The following is a 24,035-nucleotide window of genomic DNA, read 5'->3' on the forward strand; positions in this document are numbered from 1 at the left end:
AAAGAGGACGTATGGTAACCCTACTCTCCTGGGTTAGTGAAGCTCCACCTCCCCCAAATCAGGCCTGTACTTTAAAGGCACAATTTGACCCCAGTAAGTTTTAAAACCTTTTTAAAACCATGTTTCTCTTTCATGCATAATCTTGTTTTCTTAGTGCCTAAATTACAGGAATATTCCCTAGGTGCTCCTCACTCCTTCCAAAGCCCTAATTTGTTAGCTGTTCTGCGCTCTGTCCTTCATGCTTGTAGAAATTTACACAAGGCTGATCACTGTGCTGACAGGTCTTGTCCCTCATTCTGCTTTCACTTACACCTGGGAACCCCATTGATATTGGTGGGGTTGCCCGGGGATAACTGAGAGTCTATAATGGTCCTTTGTTTTTCAATAAGAAGTCTCTTACATTTTAGTGGTAATGCTGTAACATTGCAAATGCTGCAGCTCTTAACTTTAACACTGTAAGCAAGATGCATCTGTAAGGCAAATCAGTGACGCTATATTTTGAAAGCAGGGGCTGTTGTTCTGTTCTGTTCCAGGAAAGGCTGGCCAAGTGCCATGGCTCTCAGTGTGGCTTCTGCACCCCTGGAATGGTGATGTCCATGTATGCTTTGCTGAGAAACCACCCTGACCCCTCCATGGAGCAGATAACTGCAGCTCTGGATGGTAGGTTTACTTTTACAAGTAGTAAACTTTAGGAGGTCAAATAAGAAGCCAAGTGTGGGTGTTTTTTACATGCCACATAAGATGCAAGATGTGATTTGACAGAAAATGATAAATAAATCATTATTATTAGAGATGGGCCTGATCTGCAGTTCCTGGATTTGGCTCCCAATCAGAACATTCCCCCTGTTCAGGAGTGTTTGACTCTTCCGTGGTTCTGGTTCAGTCCATTGGAGAATCAAGAGCTAGGTCTTGTTTTGGATCCAAATTTCCCCAAGCGTAGGTGTGTTCAGATGTGAGGGTTTGCTTCATGGCCATTTCTAATTGTATTGATATTCATAATTATTCTTGTATTGTTCCTTATGATTAATGATTGTATTGTTCATTTCAGGTAATTTGTGCCGTTGCACTGGATACAGACCAATAATAGACACCTACAAGTCTTTCGCTGGGGTAGGTAGAAAGACAAACAGATCAACATTTTCAAAAGTATCCACTAATTTTGAGTGCTCCATTTCTGGAAGCCCAACTAAGGCCAGATTTTCAGAATTGCTCTGCTCCCATTTAAGCACAAAGAGAATTGTCCAGATTTGTAGAAAAACTGAGTCCACATTTGGACATTTCCAGCTCTTTTGGAAATCTGGCCATAAGAGTCACAAAGCAGCTGAGTGCTGACCACTTTGGAAAACCTGGCCCTTATTTAAGAGCTTAAATGGAAGCTGATCTTATTTGAAAATCTGGATCCAATTGGGTGTGCTGAACCCTTGAAAATCTGGCTTTCTGCTCTTTTGAAAATGTGGCCCCTTAGGAGTCTCTTTTTAAGCAGTGCTGAGCACTTGTAGCTCCCACTGACTTGAGTTTTAGATGCTCAGGACCTCAGAAAATCAGGTCTCGAGGCATCCAAAATACATGGCCTGAAGACGTAGGTAGTCGTGATGGTTATGATCTGCCTTGACAGTCTCTGCTACCCTCATTCTTGTCATATATAAGGCCTTGATCATGCCAAGTCTTAAGTGTGTGTTTCACTTTAAATTGTGTACTCAAGTCTTGAGAGGATCATGGCCCAAATTGTTTACATGTTGCCTTGCCAACAAACTAGTGTCTCTCAGCCCTAGTCTTGCATGACCATAGAAAATCTTGTCTCTCTCACCAACAGAAGTTGGTCCAATAAAAGATATTACCTCTCCCACCTTGTCTCTCAGAAAAACTGTGACTGACTGTGTTGAAACTATGATTATTATTCAGTGCAAGTGTAGACCATTAGAATATAGCCAGTCTGTGTGTGCTGTATGTGTTATATCATAGCTACTGAAAAATATCATTATCCAAGCTTGCTGTTGAGTCAGTGTCTTACATTTATTCTCAACTGATTTAAATGTGCCATGTTTCTCATCTGTTAAGAGAAGCCAGAGATGACCAGGCCGGCAATGATGACATAGAGTAGTATATCTGAGTTACAAGGAGAATAACAATAAAGGGGAAATCAACTGAACATATTTTGAGTTTCTTCCCTGCCACAGGTGACTTTGCGCATCTGTATAGTCACAGATCCTCCACATAGTCACAGCTCCACTGATCATATCTCCATCCTATCCTGGGCCCGTCCCTCCTTGAAAACTCAGCTGTACATTGGTATACACGGTGGTATGGAAAACACTGTGTGGCCTGTTCCTGACGGGGAGATCATACCCAAGTCACAGAGCTGTGCCCCTTCCACTACCTTCAAGGCTGTCCATGGGTCCAATTAGAGCTATAAACACAAATAAAAAGGATAAACTAGGAGTCTGTCCAACTTTCTCGTAGCAGGACAATTTCAGTCACTTCCAAACAGTTCTTCTCCAATGCCCTCAATAATCCTTTGCACCAGCTTCTGCTCTGGTTCAGGAGCCTGATCCCCCACTGAAGTCAGCTGGAGTTTTTCCAATGACTTCAAGGGGAGTTGGACTTGGCCCCAAAAGAGGAACTACCTCCTGCAGTGCTTCAAAGGGGACACAGCAAGAATAGTCACCTTAGCTCATGGGTAGCTCCTGAACCACTTTCAAATAACTGGACAAATCTGCTTCAGTGCAGGTAGAAATATATATATATGCAAATGTGTAGTTTAAAAGAAATCACATTTCAATGAAGTTGTATCTAGAGTATTACAGAATGGGGTATTATTTCTTTAGGAAGCAGCATGTTGTCAACTGAGAGGAACAGGGCAATGTTGCCTGGACAAAGAAGAAGATGTGTGCTCATCTTCTGACAAGGGAAATCAGGTGTGTTATGGTCTTTTTTAAATTACTTTCTGTTTCATAGTAAAGTTTGTAATGAATGAACATCTTTGAGCTGTTGTAGCTGGTGCCACATTTTCCTCTGGTAGTATCTATAATGTATTGATGGGTAAAGAGTTCTATTCACTCTGTCTGCCTGTCTTAGATATTTCTAAGGCACCTATGACCATGATATCTAAGCCCCAAGCATAGTGCATGCCTACATTGCAATTGGGAACCATGATTACAATTACAGCATGTGTAGACAAGGCCAAGATAATTTTGGTCTAAGATTAAAGCTAGCTCCAGTATGTATACATCGGCTGCAATCATTGCTGTGTAGCTAGACCCATAGTTATATTCAAACCAGAGATTTTGAAAGGGCTTCTCTCCCCATGATTTCAGGGTCTTTTGTTTTATATGGAAGGAAATTGCTGTTTGGGGAAGTCTGCATCAAAGAGGTGAGTTTTAGCTTTTGATCTGAGCGTGCACAAGGTAGGGCTGCATTGACCTCCCTTCGGTAAGGAGATACACAGCCGAGGACAGGGGGGCTGGAACAATTTCTATAGAGGGGGTGCTTAGAGCCATTGAACCAAACTGTAAACCCTGTATATAATGGAAACCACTTCAAGACAGAGGATGCTGCAGCACCGCCAGCACCCCTAGTTCCAGCACCTATGGCCGAGGACAATGCTTTGCCCCTTACGCCTGAGAGTCTAAAGCTGTGGATCAAAGTGATTCCTGTGTCATGTGCATTTCAGTTCAATTTATGAAACAATTTGTAACTCTCACTTGTCCTCTGTGTATGTGTATATGATTGTAAGCTTTCTGGGGTAGGAACTGTCTCATTTTTGTGTCTTGAACAGCAGCTAGCTCATTGGCATTGCTTAATAAATAATGCGAAATGTTATTTAAAGATTGTTTGATTCTTGCTTTGACTAAAAAAGGCATTGTATAAAACCAAAACCCTGGCTCAGACTTTTAGTGTTTATTCTGGCAAAACTGCCATTGATATCAGTGGGCGATTTCTCTGAGTAAGAACTGCAGGATCTGGCTATCTGTTATCTATGTTACACCTCAGAGTGCAGATGACTGTATGTAGTTTCACATTTAATTTGTACTTGTGGCAACTGGAGTAACTGAAGTGCTTGCTCATGTCCATTCCATAGTAGGTGTGTGTGCTCGCCACATGCACCGGTACCAGAAGTTTTTCCCTTAGCAGAATCCATAGGGAACCGACACTGGCGCCCTCTGGAGTGGCTCCTGCATGAAGTTCCAAATGGTCTCCCTGGCCTCTGTCATCCCCTCCCCGCATCCGGGAGACTGGTATGCCGCCCTTGACTTGAAGGACGCGTACTTCCACATAGCGATCTTTCTGGACACAGATGCTTCCATCAGTTTACAGTGGGGCCCCACCACTACCAGTTTACGGTCCTCCTGTTTGGCCTGGCAACAGCACCGAGGGTGTTTACCAAGTGCATGTTGGTGGTGGCTGCTTACCTCAGGCATCGGGGTATCCAGATCTACCCGTATCTCGATGACTGGCTAGTCAAGGGCAACTCCAGGTCTCAGGTCCAAGAGGATGTTGCAGTGCTGCAAGCCATGTGCTGCTCCCATGGACCCACCCTTTGAGCTCCTGAGCTCCTGCTCCCTTTCCCACCTGTCATGGAAGGTCGCTTTTTTGGTGGTGGTGACATCAGAGAGGCGAGTCTCTGAGGTTAAAGCCTTGACCTCAGAACCACTGTACACAGTCTTCTACAAAGACACGGTTCAGCTGAGACCCCACCCGGCCTTCCTGCCGAAGGTGGTATCTACCTTCCATATGAACCAGGACATCTTCCTCTCAGTGTTCTGCCCCAAACTGCACAAGACCAGTGGAGAGAGGCATCTTCATGCGCTTGGCTTTTTACCTAGAACATAGCAAGCCTTTCCGTAAATCAACTCAGCTCTTCATTGCCACAGCTGATAGGATGAAGGGCCTTCCGGTGTCCTTGCAGAGGATTTCCAACTGGATCACCTCTTGCATATGGACCTGTTACGATCTGGCATGGGTCCCACTGCCACCGATCGTCAGAGCCCACTCAACTAGAGCTCAGGCATCCTCGGCGGCCTTCCTGGCACACATCCCTATCCAGAACATCTGTAGAGCCGCAACATGGTCCTCTGTCCACACGTTCATGGCACATTATGCCATCACTGAACAGGCCAGAGACGGCGCTGGGTTTGGCAGAGCTGTATTGCAATCTACATGTCCATGAACCCCTACCTGCCTCCAGGGGTACTGCTTGGGAGTCACCTAATATGGAATGGACATGAGCAAGCACTCAAAGAAGAAAAGAGTTACCTTTTCCGTAACTGGTGTTCTTCAAGATGTGTTGCTCATGTCCATTCCATGACCCATCCTCCTTCGCCACTGTTGGAGTTTCCAGCAAGAAGGAACTGAGGGTGGGGGGAGCCAGTGGCACCTCTTATACCGCGCCATGCGGGTGCCACTCCAGAGGGCGACAGAGCCGGTCCCCACGGATACTGCTATGGGAAAAACCTCCAGCACTGGTGCATGAGCACACACATAGTATGGAATGGACATGAGCAACACATCTTGAAGAACACCAGTTACGGAAAAGGTAACAGTCTTATCCTCAATGATGCAGCAGAAGGAAAGGGGGACCTTTAGGTTTTACAGTGAGCAAATTCAAGGCTGTGGTGGTTCTGTGTGTTGTTACAGCACCTTTAAGATCTGGACAGTGGCAGTCAGGGTTGAACCTGGGAGTGCCAGGGGGCTGGTTGCAGTTTATAACCAGGACCCATTCATTCTCTTCTACCATTGAAGATACTTGAATTTCCATCATTATGTGGTTTTAATGAGACTTTAATTCAAAAATAATGTCTGGAGAGGCAGAGAGAAGCAACCAGGGCTGGGGATGCAGTGCATCCGGAGCTTCACCCCATTGTAAGCTCCTTCCCAAAAGCTCACAGGATCCATATTCTCCAGAGGATTGTAGCTCCGAAGCACAGTGCTTTGCAGAGAAGGCATAACCCAAAGTGAGTAAAATAGAGCTGATTTTTATGGTATCCTCTTCTAGTTCAGCCCCTGCTGAATTTGGCACAAGCTCCGAGTGGCTCCATTTGGAGGAGAAAAATTACCCCAGGAAATTAAGAGCCTGTCATTTTCAAACCTGTTCAGGGCATGAACCAAATAAGAGAGTGATGCAAAAAATGAGCGGGGAACACTGAACCTGCCCAACCCAGCTCTATTCAGACCTGTCAAACCCAACCCAGCCTTACAGATTCCAGTAGCAACACTGCATGATATTGAGCCCTGCTGCCCGCGAGGAACATAACCCTGCTGTGCAAGTAATGATGACACCTAGCTTTTTTCAACAGCAGAGCTCAAAGTGCGTCAAAATTCTAGTTTATTTAGCCTCACAATGCATCTGTGGGCAAGAAGTGCTAATATTCCCATTTTTGCTGATAGGGAACTGAGTCACAGACAGGCTAAGTGACTTGGCAAAGTCACACAGGGAGTCTGTGGTAGAGCAAGGAATTGAACCCTCATTGCCCATGTCCCAGACTAGTGCCCAAACCACTGCAACATCCTAAGTAGTTTAGGTTTGTAGAAAGCCAAATCTGGCTGGGTTTGCCTACCCTGGATATGTAACCACTCTAGGAAATCCAGATCTTCCACAAGGCCAAATTTCAGAGCCAGTGCAGCAGTACCTGCTTTTGGCCTATGACTGAGATGGATACAGATCAGTAGACTTAAGGTCAATGTTGCAATGGAACTTTTCCCAGGAGTTACAATTTTCTCTTCTCTAAAAACACAAGATGTCCACAAAAAGAAGAACAGGAGGACTTGTGGCACCTTAGAGACTAACAAATTTATTAGAGCATAAGCTTTCGTGGACTACAGCCCACTGGCTTGTCTAGTTTTTGTAAAGTCTATCCATGAGGAAGTTTGTGTGGAAGGTTGGTTTCTTATGAGAGTATCCAGTTCTGAGAGCTCATTCTTAATCTTTCCCTGTTTGCTGTATAGGATGCTGATCAGGTGGTTTCGCAGTTTCTTTGAGAGTGTGTGACACAGTCTCTCAGCATAGTCTGTGTGATATGTAGATTGTAATGGATTTTTTACCTTTAGTCCTTTTGGTATGATGTCCATCTGCTTGCATTTGGAAAGGAAGATGATGTCTGTCTGTATCTGTACGAGTTTTTTCATGAGGTTGATGGATTTCCACTCCATACGGCTAAATGCAGTGCCTTGCATAATGACAGGTTTCAGAGTAGCAGCCGTGTTAGTCTGTATCCGCAAAAAGAAGAACAGGAGTACTTGTGGCACCTTAGAGACTAACAAATTTATTAGAGCATAAGCTTTCGTGGACTACAGCCCACAAGATGTCCAATAAATCTTGTCTCGCCCAAAGGATTGCTGTTTTGTTTATTGTCATCTTGGATTTACCCATCAATCTATTTGACAGACATAGATTGGGAGATTATATTAATTCTGCTGTGTCTGCATTTTTCCAGTGAGTCTCATACACCCACCACACTTGGCTCTGATGGCCTCCGGGGCACACTACAAGGGCTAGTTGTTGACTTCAGAATGCCCCTTTCAGAGAATGGGGCAGGTGCTGAAGGTGGGTTTAGGAGCTGATGGCTGGGAGAAGCCTTTCTGGCATTGGGTCAATTTGTAAATAGTTTTGTTTCATTATTTATTTATGATAATAGACTTATTTTTAGGAAATTAAAGAATGTGCTTGAATTATTCAATGTGCTGATACCTGTAGCAGTTAAAAAACTAAATGACATGTAGCCAAAGAGTCTCTGCTCTTTCCAGAAAAGTGCAACGTACCCTTGACATGCACATTCTGTTTTTTTTCTCCTTCAAGTAAATATTCAAATGAAACTTTGTTTCCTTTCAGATGCATTCTGGTCTCTGCAATCCTGAAGAATTCCAGCCTGTAGACCCAACCCAGGAGTTTATCTTTCCTCCTGAACTAATGGTAGGAAGTGTTATTCTTTCCTGATTTGTCTCCGTTTACATGCAAATGTTGTGAATGATCCAGCATTCAGGTTTACAACATGATAGAAGTCTGAAATGGAAAAGATTGTTGGACTAAATTCATCCTCAGTGGAAGGTGACTGAGTCACACCAAGGATAGAGTGTCATCCAGTCCACTTCCCTGCCAGTGCAGGAATGTACCTTAGAATTTCCTGTCTAGGTCATTTAGGCTATGTCTACACCACCGCGGTAAGTCGACCTATGCTACGCAACTCCAGCTACATGAATAACATATAACAACAAGATTTAATCTAACCCACAACAACTGCTACTGCCTCTGCCACTCCTCATGCCAGGGACACATGCACAGGCCAATCTGTTACTCAGGTGGGACTTGTCTACATGGAGGGGTAATGTGCACTTTGGGGGTGTGATTTCTAAAGCACTTTGTTAATGCACATCATTTTAATGGGTGCTTTAGAAATCACAGCCCCATAGAGCACATTACCCCACCATATAGACAAACCCTTAGTCAATTTCATGTCCTTGCGCAGTTTATGAGGATTTGTATTTTCATCTGATTAAGTGGGTTCACATTTTACAAGATCATATACATACTTTACATACCCCATCCTGAATGGCTGTTCAACCACAGCCACTCCCTAGCTTGCCACAGGATTTTTTTGAGCAAGGAGTCAAACTGTCTGCAGCTAAGACACTTCAATCAAATTGTGAAAGCTGACTGTGAACTATTCTCTTGTTAGGTGTAGTCCATTTAACCCTTGCATTCTCAGGCATATGCCTTTCAAAGACAGGCCAGGGAGTGGTAGGAAAATTAGGCTGGCATAACTACTTCGCTCAGGGGTGTGAAAAATCTCTTGGGCAGGTGGATTGCCTGTGCCAACAGTAGAATCCTTCCCATCCGAGTAGGTGGTGTCTACACTGAAGTGCTACAGTGGCACAGATGCAACAGTGCAGTTGCAGTGTTTTAAGTGTAGACATATCATACCAGTTTAAGGACACACAGGTGCCTCTTGCTCAGGGATTCTCAAACTGGGGTTATAATAACGGCCATACTAGGTCAGACCAAAGGTCCATCTAGCCCAGTATCCTGTCTTCCGACAGTGGCCAATGCCAGGTGCCCCAGAGGGAATGAACAGAACAGCTAATCATCAAGAGATCCATCCCGTTGCCCATTCTCAGCTTCTGGCAAACAGAGGCTAGGGACACCATCTCTGCCCATCCTGGCTAATAGCCATTGATGGCTCTATCCTCCATGAACTTATTTAGTTCTTTTTTTGAACCCTGTTATAGTCTTGGCCTTCACCCTTCAGGGGGTCACAAGGTTATTACATGGGGGGTGGCGAGCTGTCAGCCTCCACCCCCAAACCCCACTCCGCCTCCAGCATTTGTAATAGTGTTAAATATAAAAAATGTGTTTTTAATTTGAAGGGGGGGGGTCGCACTCAGAGGCTTGCTGTGTGAAAGGGGTCCCCCAGTACAAAAGTTTGAGAACCACTTCTCTTGCTTAATATACGCTCTACAATAGAAGGCAGCTAAAAAAAGCAAACAAGCTATGCATTGTGGATCACCCAGTTTAAAAACCAAACCAACCTTATAATAATCAATGATCTCTATAATGCTGGAACAAATCAAACAATACACCTGAGCCTGGCAGGCCTAAAGGGAATATTTGTGTATATGAAATGGTTGTTTGATTCCAGCATTCAGATAGAGTCTTGGAACATTTTAAGCAATTAACAAACAAACAAGCTCTGGGATTTGAAACAAGAGCCACCACCCACCCCAACTGAGCTAAAGTTTCACTTCTCCTCTGAACTAAGGGCAGGTCTTCACTACGGGTGGGGGGGGGTCGATTTAAGATACGCAAATTCAGCTACGCGAATAGCGTAGCTGAATTCGATGTATCGGAGCCGACTTGCCCCGCTGTGAGGACGGCGGCAAAATCGACCTCCGCAGCTCCCCGTCGACGGCGCTTACTCCTACCTCCGCTGGTGGAGTAAGCGCGTCGATTCGGGGATCGATTGTCACTTCCCGACGAGACACGATAATTCGATCCCCGAGAGATTGATTTCTACCAGCCGATTCAGGCGGGTAGTGTAGACCTAGCCTAAGGCAATCCTAACTGCTTTGTGCCTGCTCAGACTGATTTAGGTGTGGACACTCCTCCTTTGCCCTCCCAACTTCCTCCTCCTCTCTCTCTGACTCCAGCATGGCCTAAACTTCCTCCCTCCTGGCTTTCTTCCATCCCTCTGAGACCCTCCAATAGCTCTTAGTTCTTCGCCATGGCCCTCCAATAAACCCCTTTCTTCTTTCCCACTCCCACAAGACCTCTTGCTCCTCTGCCTTTACCATGGACCTGCAACAGACCAGGCCTAAGTGGCTCATGACCCAGAAGCGGGTGGCAAGGGAGCACCCCACTGGTTGAGAAAAACAAACAAACCACAACTGAGGTCACTGGGACCCAGCAGGAACCAGAAGAGGGAAGGGAAGGAGCAGCTCACTGCCCACTCCATCCTGCTGCTTCTGCACTGCCCACACACCCAACCCCACTGCATCTATTATTCTCCTTAACCACTGAGGACAAGACAAGGAGTAATGGGCTTAAATTGCAGCAAGAGAGATTCAGGTTGGACATTATGAAAAACGTCCTAACTGTCAGAGTGGTTAAGCACAGGAACAAATTACCGAGGGAGGTTGTGGAATCTCTGTCATTGGATGTTTTAAAGAACAGGTTGGACAAACATCTGCGGGGATGAGTCAGATAATACTATCAAGGCCCCTTCCAGACCTACATTTTCTTCCTACATTCGGAAAAGCAAGACTTGGTACACTCCTTTCCTTGCAAATAAATACAATTGCGTCAAAGAAACTACAGGCCCATTGGAACAATCTACAGGGTCTCCAACTTTGACTAGCCACTCAGGTCAAAAAGGGGCAATGAAAAAATCTTTCACATATTGTAGAGACTAGTTCAGATCAGAGCAGCAGCTCTGACCATCTCAGATTGTGTCCTGCTACTACCTGATTTTTTCATAGGCCAGGTGAGATGGTGGCACGTGAGGCAGGAAATTCTAATTGCCCACAGAAACCAGATTTTGACAGGCACTCTTCTGTCCACTAGTCCTCCCTGCCTCCTTCCTGTATTAGATAAAATGGTTCTCTATGAAGGGTGGAGATACGAGTAGTATAAGGGCCCTACCATCAATCAAACCCTAACCCCGCCCCTTGACCCATTAAGCCCCGCCCCTTGACCCTTGGTCCCTCCCATCTGTCACCGGAAGTTTACAAAACCAGACATAAAAATACAGAAGTGTCACAGCACACTGGTACTGAAAAATTGCTTCCTTTCTCATTTTTACCATATAATTATAAAATAAATGACTTTCAATATAAATATTGTACTTACATTTCAATGTATAGTATACAGGGCCGGCTCCGGGCACCAGCTTGGCAAGCAGGTGCTTGGGGCGGCCAATCCGGAGAGAGGAGGCACGTCCAGCTATTCGGCGGCAATTTGGCGGACGGTCCCTCACTCCCACTTGGAGCAAAGGACCTTCTGCCGAATTGCCGCTGCAGATCGCGATCTTTTTTTTTTTTTTTTTGGCTGCTTGGGGCGGCAAAAACCCTGGAGCCAGCCCTGATAGTATATAGAGAAGTATAAACAATTTCAGTTTGTACTGACTTTGCTAGTGCTTTTTATGTAGCCTGTTGTAAAACTAGGGAAATATCTAGATGAGTTGATGTACCCCCTGGAAGACCGCTACGTACCCCCAGGGGTACACATACCTCTGGTGGAGAACCACTGCTCCATAGCACACCTATGCAGCCCCACTGTCTCCAAGGGAGTTGCTCAGTTGTAACAGGATTGGAAATTAGTAAACAATTCCATCGAAGTGCAAAAAGGACAAGAATCCAGCTCACTCCATCTCAGCTATGTTGACTCATCATGTTTAACTGCAGTAAAAAGCAACACAAAATGATGATAGTCAAAGTCAGATCTGTCTTTGAATACTAATAGATCAGCTTAGTAAGACTGTGCCTTTTCATATAGTCACTTTTCAGAGCAGAACCTCACTGGAACTGAAATTGCCCCTTGGGGACCTTAAGCCAATGAGAATTCACCTGATGAATTTCTCTGGCATTCCCTTGTCAGGTGTGACTGAAACTAAATCTTGATGAAATTCAGTCATGTTTGGGAAGGAGGGCATCAGGCAGCGTATAGCCCACTGAACAACAATGGCGTATGTTTTGCTAAAGACACCAGGCTGAACCCTTTCTATTATATAAAGCTCCAGTGGAAATTTAATGCCCAGGCAGAGAAGGTGACAAAACCTCAGTTCTTAAGATGTAATCGCTCTGCTTTGGCTGGTCACTGAACAACCATAATGGAGGGAGTCTTTGCTAGCGATTAGGGTAGGAGACTGGACGTCAAGACACTTAGGTTCTGTACTACTAACTTGTTATGCTGCTTCAGGCAAGTCACTTATCTTCTTTGTGCCTCAGTTTCCCTATGTGTAACATGGGGATAATTAAACGTACCATTGTAAAGCTCGATGGGAACCTCAGATTAAAGACACTATTTAAGTACAAGGTATTATTAACAGTTATTTTAAAGTATTTTGTTCTACTTTACACTGGTTGACAAATACCTTTGTTAGCCATGGAGCACTTAACCTTAACTTTATTTTTATTTATTTTTTATTTAACCTCTGTCATTTCCCCTACAGAGAATGGCTCAGGAACAGCAAAAAAGAACTCTAGTTTTCCATGGGGAAAGAACAACATGGATTTCTCCCAGTAACCTCAGGGAACTTCTGGAGCTGAAGGCCATGTACCCTAAAGCACCTCTCGTTGTAGGGAACACCAGTGTGGGTATGGAGGGTCTGAGGGCCTCTTGTCATTGTTACTATCCAGTTGAAGTTAATGGAAGTTGCAAGTGCTCAGCACCCCTGAAACTGGGCATCCAAAGATAGGTACCAAAATTAGAGGCTCCATTTGAATATTCAGGTCTGAGTAACTTACCCCAGTTCAGGTGGCACATCAGTGACACAACTGGGACTAGAACCCTGATCTACTGCAGTTGAGCTGAGTTGGTAGAGTGCAAGGTAGAAGCAGGAAGTAATGGGTGACTAGGGAAGAGATGGAGGCCAGGGCACAATTCTGTGGGGTTCTAAAGCTGAGGTGAGGAATCTGAATGTGATATGGAAGGAGACAGGAAACTGAGGAGCTTTGCAAGCACTGGGAGATACTTTTGCTGGCAGCATATTGACTAGACCTGAGGGATGCAGCATGAAAAGCAGAGAGGGCAGAGGGGAGGAGAGAGAGGAACATGGATTGGGAAAGGCAGCAGGATGGAGACTTTGGGATATTGGACAGGAAGAACCAGCAGGATTTTGCAACTGCTTGGCTATAGGAAGAATACAGGGAAAGTAATCCCATGTGACACTAAGGTCACAAGCCCTGGTGGCAGGAAGGATGGGGGTATGTTTAGTTCTTTAGATACATTCACAGTTCTGGAAATCTAACACAGCTGTTTTCTTCTGTTTTTCTTCAATCTCATTATCATTCTCTATCTTCAGGACTTGAGATGAAACTTGATGGTGTTCATCATCCAGTTATCATCCATCCCACTAGGATTCCAGATCTGCATGTTGTGAGTAATACAAACAATGGTAAGTCCTCAATTTGCCTAAAAATCCTCTTGAGTAATGTGTTGTTAGACACCATAAATTATTAGAATCTTTGACTCATATGTACATGGAACGTTTTATTCTCCAGTAGTGCTCAGTACAATAAGACCACGATCCAGTCTGTCAGCCTACCTGCCATCTGGAGAGAACAGGATGGGGAGGTTCAAATTCTGAAACTCTGCTGCCATAAATTTCTTTGTTCAAACCATCTTTCACTCATTTTTCTGCAGGAGAGGAGCATGTGGGAGGGTTCTATATAGGGTGACCAGATGAGATGAAGAAAATATCGGGACACGGGGGGGGAAGAGGGGGGGCAAAAAAAAAAAAGCCGAGTGATCCCGGCGGCGCAAAATATCGGGACAAACAGCTCAAAATCAGGACGGTCCCGATTTTATTGGGATGTCTGGTCACCCTAGTCCTATAGTTTGTTCTGTTGGTAGAAATTACAAGGTTCTTTGTCATAGTCATTAGTCTGGCAATGTCTACAATCTATATGGAGATGCTCATGCGTAGATCTCTGATCCAATATGCCAAAAGATTTTCTTTGGAGCCACTGAGCCAAGTTCCCAATTGGTCCAGGCCAGCATAATCCCATGGATGCTGATTTACACCAGCTGAGGATCTGGTCCGTTATGTCACATCTTAGTATGTAACATGGAATTGAAGCTGTAGCAAAAGTATGCGATGCACAAATTTTTCCTGGAGGCACTGGACAGAGCTGTTTATAAAAAACAGACAAACTGGGATTTTATTGCAAATGATTGTTTCCCTATTTGCGTTTCGCTTAGCTCTGGAATTGACATTGAAATAGTACTGATCGATGAATTGAAATTATAAGTATTTGTAAATCACTACACCACACACATCCACACAACTGTCCATTTAATTGTCACCTTTTATTGAGGTCCACATTAGAGAATGCCCTTAATGAAAGAAGGGCTTTTTACAACCACTGTAAACTTCCAAAATGCTCTACAAATTTCTACTGACACAGAGCCTGATCCAACATCCATTGAAATCAATGGCATTGTTTCCATTGACTGAAATGGGTTCTGGGTCAGGCCCAGGGGGCCAAATTCTGGAGTCTTTCAACAGTTTTTACTCCATCCTTAGCCCCAGTCAGTCAGACTGCTATTCGCCTCATGGGAATTCACCTGAATAAAGATTTGTCTGTCCCAAAGAAAATTACCCTGTAGATCTGTGTGTGTGAAATATACCTAATGAAAGCTGACTACAGAAGCAATATTTCCGTGGTCAGGTACAGTTGTGATCATTTAAAGTGTGATGCTCCTATTTCACTATTTAAAATAATTGGGTTTCAGGACTAGTGATAGGTGCTGCCTGCTCTCTGGCCCAACTCAGAGACATCCTGATGAAAGTAGTCCCGGAGCTTCCAGAGGAGAAGACAAAGATTTTCCGTGCTCTCTTGCAGCAGCTGAAAACCCTAGCTGGAGAACAAATCAGGAGTTTGGCTGTATGTTTTAATGATTATAGTAAACAGGACAGCATTGAAAGTATATATCTATGATCTTCACTTACAAATCTGTAAAGCTTGTTTAGAGAAGAGCTGGCTGTCTCTGGGGCTTGTCTGGCATATCAGAGCCTTTCCATCTAGGTAACCAGTTCAAAGCCAGTCCATGCTGGTAATGACTAAAAGGCATTACTATCTGATAGCTTATATGAACTAAATTGGGGCTTTCTGACATTACCAATGGACCGGTCTCCACATCGCTGTAATTGGCAGCACTCTTATCGGCAAAGAAGCCAAGGACTGAATATGTATGAAGTTATCTTTGTCCCTCCAGAAAGGGATTTAAGTACATCCAGGGCCTTTCACATGGCACCTCTGACCATAGGTGCTGAAAAAAAATTGCAGGTGCTTAGCACCCACTGGCAGCCAGCTCCCCTCCCCAACCCCTCCCAGTGCCTCCCGCCCACCAGCGGCCCCGGCAGTCAACTCTTCCTGCTCCCTCCCAGCACCTCCTGCCCACTGCGATCAGCTGTTCTGCAGCATGCAAGAGGTGCTGCAGGGGAGGAGGAGGAACAGGTGTGGGGCACGCTTAGGGGAAGGGGGTGGAACTGGGTGGGAAGAGGTGGGGCAGGAGGGGAGCCTTGGGAAACGGAGTGGAGTGGGGGCAGGGCCTGGGGTGGAGTGGAGGTTGAGCACCCCCAGGGAAAGGAGGAAGCCAGCGCCTGTGTCAGCTACTACTGAAATGCACAAATAATAGCAGAGTTTACCAGATAAGCAGTGACACATTTGCCCACTTGCTGTGAGGAAGCTCAGAATCAAGATGTCCGTTGCTTCTCCTCACTTTGAAAGACTTTGCATCATTGCCTCTGACCCCACCCTTCCATTTTTCCTTAAAACTCAGTTGCCCTAGTTCTTTTGTGGCCCCTCCCCTCTGGCTGAAGGAGTGGCCTTTTCTCTATTTTTGGGCAGGTCATCTACCCGGGGTCATGTTGGTGTCCTTCGGCTGGGGTTATAGGTCAGGACCTTCCATGAGCTGTAAATTAAAATGAGAGGGAAATTATCATTTAGAAAAGTTTGAATACGAAACTTCAATTAAGTTTGAACAATAAATTACCTTAACTTCTTAATATCCCTAAAAATGGGATCATGTTTTAGATCAATATTGCTATATATGGAAAAGACAGCAATTAAAATAGCCTCTTTGTTTGTTAAAGTCCTTAGGTGGACATATTGTAAGTAGAGGTTCAACTTGGGATCTGAACCCTGTCCTAGCAGTTGGCAACTCTGTCCTCAGTCTGGTATCAAAAGGTAAGATTCAGCATCTCTCTGTTACGTATCTGTGAGAGCATCACTGTAGAGCACAATTAGCAGTACAAGTGATGGGTATCTTTACTTGTTTCCTCCACATTGGTAGACACAGGACAAAATTATTCTGGTGCTTTCCTGTGACTGTCACTGGCAAAAAGTGTTAGCTAATGCAGGCTGCTACATTCCTTCCTGCTGCCAGGTGCAGACGGGAACAAAACTAGCAGTGCTGTGAATGTGAAGTGGAGGGGCAAGGAAGAGAAAGATGTCCATGTGGTATCAACAACCTCCCCACATTGCTGCCAACAGTTCCCCTGCAAAGGCCAGACTGGCCACCTTTAACCTACAATTTTGTACACCCTCCCAATGGTTGCTTTTGCTGTAATGTCTTACCCAGCCTGAGAAAACATATACCTTATTTTCATACATTTTGAGCACCCACTACTCCTACTGATGTCACTGGGATTATGCGGGGGAGAGGGGTCAGCACCTCTAAAAATAAAGCCCAAAGTATTTCATGCTGGCACCTAAAATCAATGGCCACTTTGAAAATCTTGGCCTTAATGAGTAGCAGCTTTGAACCAAAGATGTTCCAGGATAATTTGCTCATCATGAAGTCAGATAATTTCTGCCTTTAAAGCTTCCTGCACGTTAGCTGTTTAATGTCCTAGGTGTTTTTGTTTAAAGCTTTTTAGTAAAAAGAGGAGAGCTACTTAATCAGCTTACTAATTCGTCTGTCTATTACTGGCACTAAAATCAGCACTATTCAACATCATGCAGACAGCATAGTATTATTAGCATTTATTATTTGTATAGCACCAAAGTGCAGTCTACTTAACAGGGACAACAAAGACAAGTGTCCCTACCCTGGAGAGTTTACAATCTAAGACCAGATCCTGAAACATGCTGACCACACTCCCTTGACTTCCATGGGAATGGAGAACTTTAGTTTAGACCAGGGCAAGTGATTTGCATGCCCCCCCAAAAATGGCAACCCCTGGTCCGAACAAGCATGGAGGATGCCAATTTGGTCTACAAAATAGTGTCCTCCAGACAGCGTGACCTCACATGCACCGCCTGGAAGACACCATTTTGTGGAACATGAGGCATGCATGTATATAATTGAATACACAAGGCATGTGCTGCAGGAAGGAACCAAGGTAAGCAGAGGTCAGTCAGCAGTGGCCACTGGCCAAGTTCTGTTAAACTTATATATAGGAGAAAATAGTAATTCATTGAGCACTCTATAGAGAAATTATATGCACACTAAAATTGCCATTTTTAAACAAAGCCCTTAGATAATTACATACATAATTAATTTATTTGAAACATTACTGTTTTCTAAAACAAGAAATCTATTTAACTATTTAAGATATTTAAAAACAAGATGTCACCCCTATTGTTCTCACTTTATTAGTACACCTGAATCTTTTCCTGTTTTAAGTGTATCCTTGAAAATTGCCTTTTTAATATATGCTTCTCTTTCACTCGTTCTCCTGTTTGGTACCATATACTCTCTCACCAGCCACTGCTTTGCAAAACAAGATTTCTTTGTAAAAGCCTATGGCATAAAGCTTCCAAACAGATTGCTGTATAACGCTCAATTTGGAATCATGAAAGTCTTATTAATGGCAAAACAAAAGTGCAGAGAAGTAAAGAGAATATCAAATACACCCGGCAGTTGTTCACAGTGATCACTGTTACCTACCTTTTCCTCACCGGTGCTATCCTACAGCTTAGACCAAGCCAGAGCGAACTCTCACAGCAAATGTAGAATGGAATACACAAGGCGTGCAAATATACAGTTGAATCGTTTGCGATAGACCAGAGCTAGCAAATTTATTTGTTTTTTTAATAGCAGTGTTACGATTTTAGAAAATAAAACTTTTCCTCTGTCATCTAAAAAGTTGTTGCATACCTTGCTAAAAATGTCACTGCATGCCACTGAGTTTAGAGCTGGTGAAATCATTCATTGTGAAGGATTTGTTACAGATTTGAGCCCTTTTTTCTTTTTGTGAATCTGTATTTGAATACTCATGGGAAAAATTTTGCAGGATCAGTGTCATTCCTAGATACCTAAATACTAGAGTATGAATGTAGGATGTATTTTTTAGTATACTTTTCTTTCACAGATTAGATTATTTGCATCTGCAAAGTGCAGACTTTCCTTTCACGCTCCACATTCTCTAAGAAACTACACTTCTCTCCAACAGACGGAACACGACAGATTCCTTTAAATGATCAGTTTCTTGCTGGATATGGAAATGCAGATCTTAAGCCAAAAGAAATCATAGTCTCGGTTCTCATCCCGTACTCTAAGAAGGTAAGAGCTCTGGGGTCCTTTCTGGACTTCTTTTAACAGGGTGTGCTATACGTAATGTTACAGAGCCTTTGAACAAAAGGGAAATAATTTTAATACGCACTGCAAGAACTTCAGTACCAACGTCACCTGGGGACAGATCCTGCAGATGTTTATGACACAATTAATCCTTACGAGCAGTACCACCGACTTCAGTGGGGTTACCAGGGCCGGCCTTAGGGAAAATGGCACCCTGGCCTCCATGGGCACAGCACACCCCCTCCCACACTGCTCCTAACACCCACAGGTGTCCCTCCATTGCCTCTGGCCTCAGCAGGCTCCCCAGGTACCCACCTCCCCTTCACCCTAACCGCTGCACCCTCCTCCTGCACCCACGTGGGGAAACTGACCTGGATGCACAGAGCAGCCAGCATTGCTGTTCACTCCCCCAGCCCCCGCCAGAACATTGCTCCTCCGCGCACCCCTAGAGGGCTATGGGGGGGTGAGAGAGCGAGAAGCAACATCAGGGCTCCCTGAATCTAGGTCACTTTCCCCACCTGCACTGTGTAAGGGGAGGGCAAGAGATCAGCAGAAAAATCCACACCCCTGAGCAACATAGTTATACCAACCTAACCACACACACACACACACACACACACACACACACACACACACACACAAGGATAGACAGCGTTATGTCGATGGGAGAGATTCTTCACTAAAAAGAAGCTGTAGCGCTGAACAGGAGAGGCAGAAGGTCCCTAAAAGTGGGGTGGGGGGCACTGGCGCCCAAACCGTGGCCCTGCCCTCTGCGCTGCCCCTTCCCCTGAGCCCTCACACCATCACTTCCCCCAAGGCCCCACTCGCTCCTCTCCGCTCCCTGCCCCTTGTCTCTCGCCCTTACAGCCAGTAAAAAATGGGAGGACCATGACCCCCCGGACCCTCCCTGTTCCAGCACCCCTGGCACTGAACATGAAGACAAGCCCTAAGTCTCTGCTTTCTAGGGGTAGTGTTATGTTCTCCCAGATATATCAGCTTGCATTTTGCCAAGCTGAAACTCAGTTTATCATCTGTCCACCTTTCTAATCACTGGGTCTCTTTATGTTATTTCTCTCTCCTATAATATGTGCGCAGGCATCCCTCCTCAGTACTGTAGCAGCACAGGATGCCCCATTAATCCCAGTGACAAGGTAATACTGGTCCCCCATCCCCCAAATGAAAGGTCAGATTCTGCCCCAATCCCACCTGGTGATTAGTAACTTGCTCTCTGTAGTCCTGTTGATTTCACTGATTTCCATGGGACAACTCTCAGAGTAAGGTAGATCACTGTGAGTGAAGGTGACGGAATCTGGCCCTAAGGAGTTGGGGAAGGGAAATTGTAGTATTAGCAACTGTAGTGTTATTAGGTCCCTCTAGTGGATATGGAGAAAACCACAGAATAAAAACCCAGATAAAAGTGAGAGTGCTGAGATTCAAACAGACAAGGAAACGGCCAAGGGAGTCTCTGCCAGTGCTGACACTGCAGGATCTGCCCAGGCTAAAAAGAGAAAACAAGGAGACCCCGTCATGCTGTCTGGAGTGCCTCACCTCTGTGAGTGCCTGCCTCAGGGCAGATTGTCAAAAACAGAGAAGACATCCCAAACTGGTGCTGTGTTCTGTGATTAGATTTCACCAAGCCAATAACAAATGTGAACTCCTGGCTCATTATACCAGTCTTATCATGCAGTCACAGAGATTCCTCTTAGACTCTCCAGTCTATCTTGCCACCCAGACAAACTGGACTTAGTGATAAATGGTCACTTGCACCAAAAATCACACCACATTCAGGTTGCTTCCAGTCCCAAGAGACCAGTCACTTACATCAGATCAGTTGGTACTCTAGATCTTACACCAAAGACAACACCTATAGCCAGTCGTGTAATAAACTATCTAAAGGGTTATTAACTAGGAAAAAGAAATTAGAGTTTACAGATTAAAGCAAGCAAACATATACACACAAATGAGTTACCATCCAAATCCTAAAAGTGACAGAGTTGTAGTGATCTGTCAATTCAAAGTGTCTTTCAGGGCAGATCCAGGGGACAGCTCCTAGGGATCTCTGGCTTCAATTTGGTGTCTCTAGACTTGTCAGAGTTCAAACGGTAAAAAAAAAATCAATTTTTTCCTGTGACCTTAAGAACCTACCTGGGGGGGAGAAGGTGATCCCTATCGCCCCAACTTCCTTCTCAGCTGGACCCTCAGGGAATCCCTCTCTTCACGCAGGCCCTCCACAATCTGGAGCAACCTGCTTCCTACCTCTAGTGTCTGGATCCCCACCATGGACCTCTCTGGTCCTACGTGGGTTCCCATCTGTTTGGGTTCCCACATCAGCCCTCCCAGCCCTTGTGTGGGTTCCCTGGTTAAGGTGGGGCCTCTCTGCCCCAGCCCCCTTCTCTCTGGGGGCCTCAGCCTGCACTACCCCTTCCTGGCGGCTAGTCCCAGACCGAGCCTTGGCTTCTGACACTCCCCCTCTCTGCCTCAGGGGGCAATGCCTCTTTATGTGGCCCTTGGTGTGGCAGTGGAAGCACCCTCGGTGCCTTCCCCCTGCCACGGCCCTAGTCTTGCTTGTGTGGGCCCTAGCCCTTCCTTCTGGGCTGGCCCGGGCCTTGGGAGCCCTGTAGGGACACTCTCTCTTTAGGTGTCCCTGCTCCCCACAAGCCCAACAAGGTTGGGGCCCCCCTGTTACTCTCACAGGGGGCGCCTTTTCTGGGTAGGGGCCTCTCTGCCCTCTCCCAGTAGGGACACTCCCTCCTGTAGTGCCCCTTTTGCCCACAGGCAAAACAATCTTTAGGCCCCGGCACTGTCCTCCTGCCCAAGGTGCCTGGCCTCCTATACAGTCTGGGTGCCCACCCCCGCAGCAACCAGAACAACTCCCTCTGCTGCTCAGCAAGCCGAGCTACCCAGACCCTCCAGTAAAAGTCTTTCTTCTCCACCATCTTGTCTTAGTTTCTGAGTCTCAATGTGGCATAAGCTGCCTAATCCTCGCTCTGCCCCTTGTGTCAGGGGCGGACTGCTCATGCCTACATTCTCCACCACATGTAACAGTGTTGGGACTGGCGCCTCCTGCTGGTTGTCTCTGGGAATTAGCTGTGTCCAGTGGAGCTTCCCCTCCTGGTGGTGTCCCGTCCATCGTCTCACCCTCGGTTGGCGTCTGAGCCCACGTCACTCACCAGCTCGCGACGTCCTTTCTCTTATTGGCTGTGCGACTGCACAGGCCCACTGGCCTGCTGCAGCCGAAATTCTCAGGGAGTGGGGCAGCTGCCCCACTACATGCTAGAAGCAAACTTCAGTAACAATAACGCACCAATCACACTGGGAGTGACTTGTGCCAATACTGATTGTCCAGCACTTCAAAGTGGGTGCTTCTGACAACACGTTGAACCATTGTGGAAATCTTTAGTTTGTCATATCAGCCTGTGAATAGGCTTATCACGAGCATGTCCTCCGCAACATGTCAGACCATCACTAGTTAGTACTTGGAAAAAATACAGAAATTTAACTACATCACTGTCTAATTTGAGAAAAATATTCTTTTTCTTTCTTTGGGTCACTTGTGATTAATTAAGACTCAGAACAGAGTCAATTTCTGCCAGTGATGGAATTCCTCCTTGCTTTCTTTTGATCAGGATGACTTTGTGTCGGCATTCCGACAGGCCGAGCGCCGGAAAAACGCTGCATCAGTTGTGAATGCTGGAATGAGAGTCCTTTTCAAACCAAACACTGACATCATTATGGACCTGAATATTTTATACGGAGGCATTGGCCCTACCACAGTCAGTGCAAGGAAATCCTGCCAGAGGCTCATAGGGAGGTACTGTATGATTTAGTACATCTCTGACAGAAATGTAGTGGGCTCTATAAACCCTTGGTTCTGCCATATTCTGCTGATAGAGACCGAAATGTAGAGATCTCAGCTGTTGCACATCTCGCCCACAACCCCCACTGTCCAGAAAGTGGGCAGCAATAACAATGGAGTGGGGAATATCCAGGATGCTCCAACCTGATACAACTTATCCCCTGGCAACCTCTCCCAGAGGTTCTCCTGTGAAGCTCCAACCCAAAGATAAAGTTCCCTTCTCCTGGTGGAACACCCATTGCCAGGGGTGAAGGAATTTGCCAGCACAGTAGCCTCTGCTGGAACAAAGGCGCAATTTACACCTCACTGTCTCAGAAGTGGTGAATTTAACCCAATCAGTTTTAAATGACAATAACTGATCTTATTAAAAACTGGAGGACTGCATGTTTCCTGTGTAATTATTGTAGTGTGTGTAGTACGTATAATGAACACTAATCTGACATAAATGTGCATGATGCTGCAGAGCAGTGCTATAAAGAAGGGGTTAAGTAATTGACACTGCTAATTAGAGTGGGTTGAAAAATTAAATAAAATAATCCTGCCAATTTCTAACTTGTTTTTGTTCAGAGGGATTTTGAAATTAACCTTGGTTGGTTGGTTGGCTGTGCTTTGTTTTGCTTGAAACATTTGCTGTTCCTTTTTTTTTTAAATCAACATTTTTCATTTTTGGAAAATTATGTTTTTTCAAAATGACATTTCAGTTTTGAAAGTGAAATGAAAGTGAAAATTTTGTACAAGTGTAAACTGGTTAAAATTGGCAGTGGAAAAAAATATACACACCAATAAATGAAAAACAATGACCAAAGTAACACTTCCATTGAAAATTTTCAAAAAATGGAAAATTTTGAGGAAATCTGAATGTTTTCCTGAACTTTTCTATTTTCTAAAAAGGGTCTTAGTTTCATGAGAAAAAAATATTGAAATGAAAAATTCCAACCAGCTCTACAGCTAATACACTATGACAGGGGTCGGCAACGTTCGGCACGCGGCTCGCCAGGGTAAGCACCCTAGCGGGCCGGGCCAGTTTATTTACCTGCTGACGCGGCAGGTTCGGCCGATCGCAGCCCCCACTGGCCACGGTTCGCCATCCCGGGCCAATGGGGGCGGCGGGAAGCGGTGTGGGCCGAGGGATGTATTGGCCCGGGACGGCGAACCGCGGCGAGTGGGGGCCGCGATCGGCCGAACCTGCCGCGTCAGCAGGTAAATAAACTGGCCCAGCCCGCTAGGGTGCTTACCCTGGCGAGCCACGTGCCGAACGTTGCCAACCCCTGCACTATGATATAAATGGTTACCAATTAGTTGGAAACAAATAAGACGTGTCTATGCTGCAATAAAATATCCGTGACTGGCCCATGTCAGTTGACTCGGGCTCACAGGGTTCAGGCAGTGCAGGGTTATAAAATTGCGGTGTAAACATTCAGGCTCGGGCTGGAATTCGAGCTCTGG

The 24,035-nt window shown here is 45.3% G+C and overlaps 2 protein-coding genes across 3 annotated transcripts in view; one reads left to right on the plus strand and one right to left on the minus strand.

The window, feature by feature from the left end:
- The window catches only part of LOC135974151 (serine/arginine repetitive matrix protein 2-like), a 994,828-nt gene that overhangs the window by 311,040 nt on the left and 659,753 nt on the right, over positions 1–24,035 (minus strand). The window contains exon 2 of the mRNA XM_065560909.1: positions 6,627–6,823. The gene's annotated coding sequence lies outside the window, so the exon portion shown is untranslated. The remainder of the gene's footprint in view (positions 1–6,626; positions 6,824–24,035) is intronic.
- LOC101949109 (aldehyde oxidase-like) overlaps positions 1–24,035 on the plus strand; it is an 85,666-nt gene that overhangs the window by 10,348 nt on the left and 51,283 nt on the right. For both annotated transcript variants that reach the window (NM_001282244.1, XM_065560404.1), the window contains 10 exon segments: positions 534–660; positions 1,049–1,110; positions 2,826–2,915; positions 7,826–7,906; positions 12,657–12,801; positions 13,509–13,601; positions 14,942–15,093; positions 16,305–16,398; positions 18,609–18,718; positions 22,360–22,544. In NM_001282244.1, coding sequence (NP_001269173.1) covers positions 534–660; positions 1,049–1,110; positions 2,826–2,915; positions 7,826–7,906; positions 12,657–12,801; positions 13,509–13,601; positions 14,942–15,093; positions 16,305–16,398; positions 18,609–18,718; positions 22,360–22,544 — 1,139 coding nt within the window.

Source organism: Chrysemys picta, chromosome 11 (assembly GCF_011386835.1).
Source record: "Chrysemys picta bellii isolate R12L10 chromosome 11, ASM1138683v2, whole genome shotgun sequence".
Lineage (NCBI taxonomy): Eukaryota > Metazoa > Chordata > Testudines > Emydidae > Chrysemys > Chrysemys picta.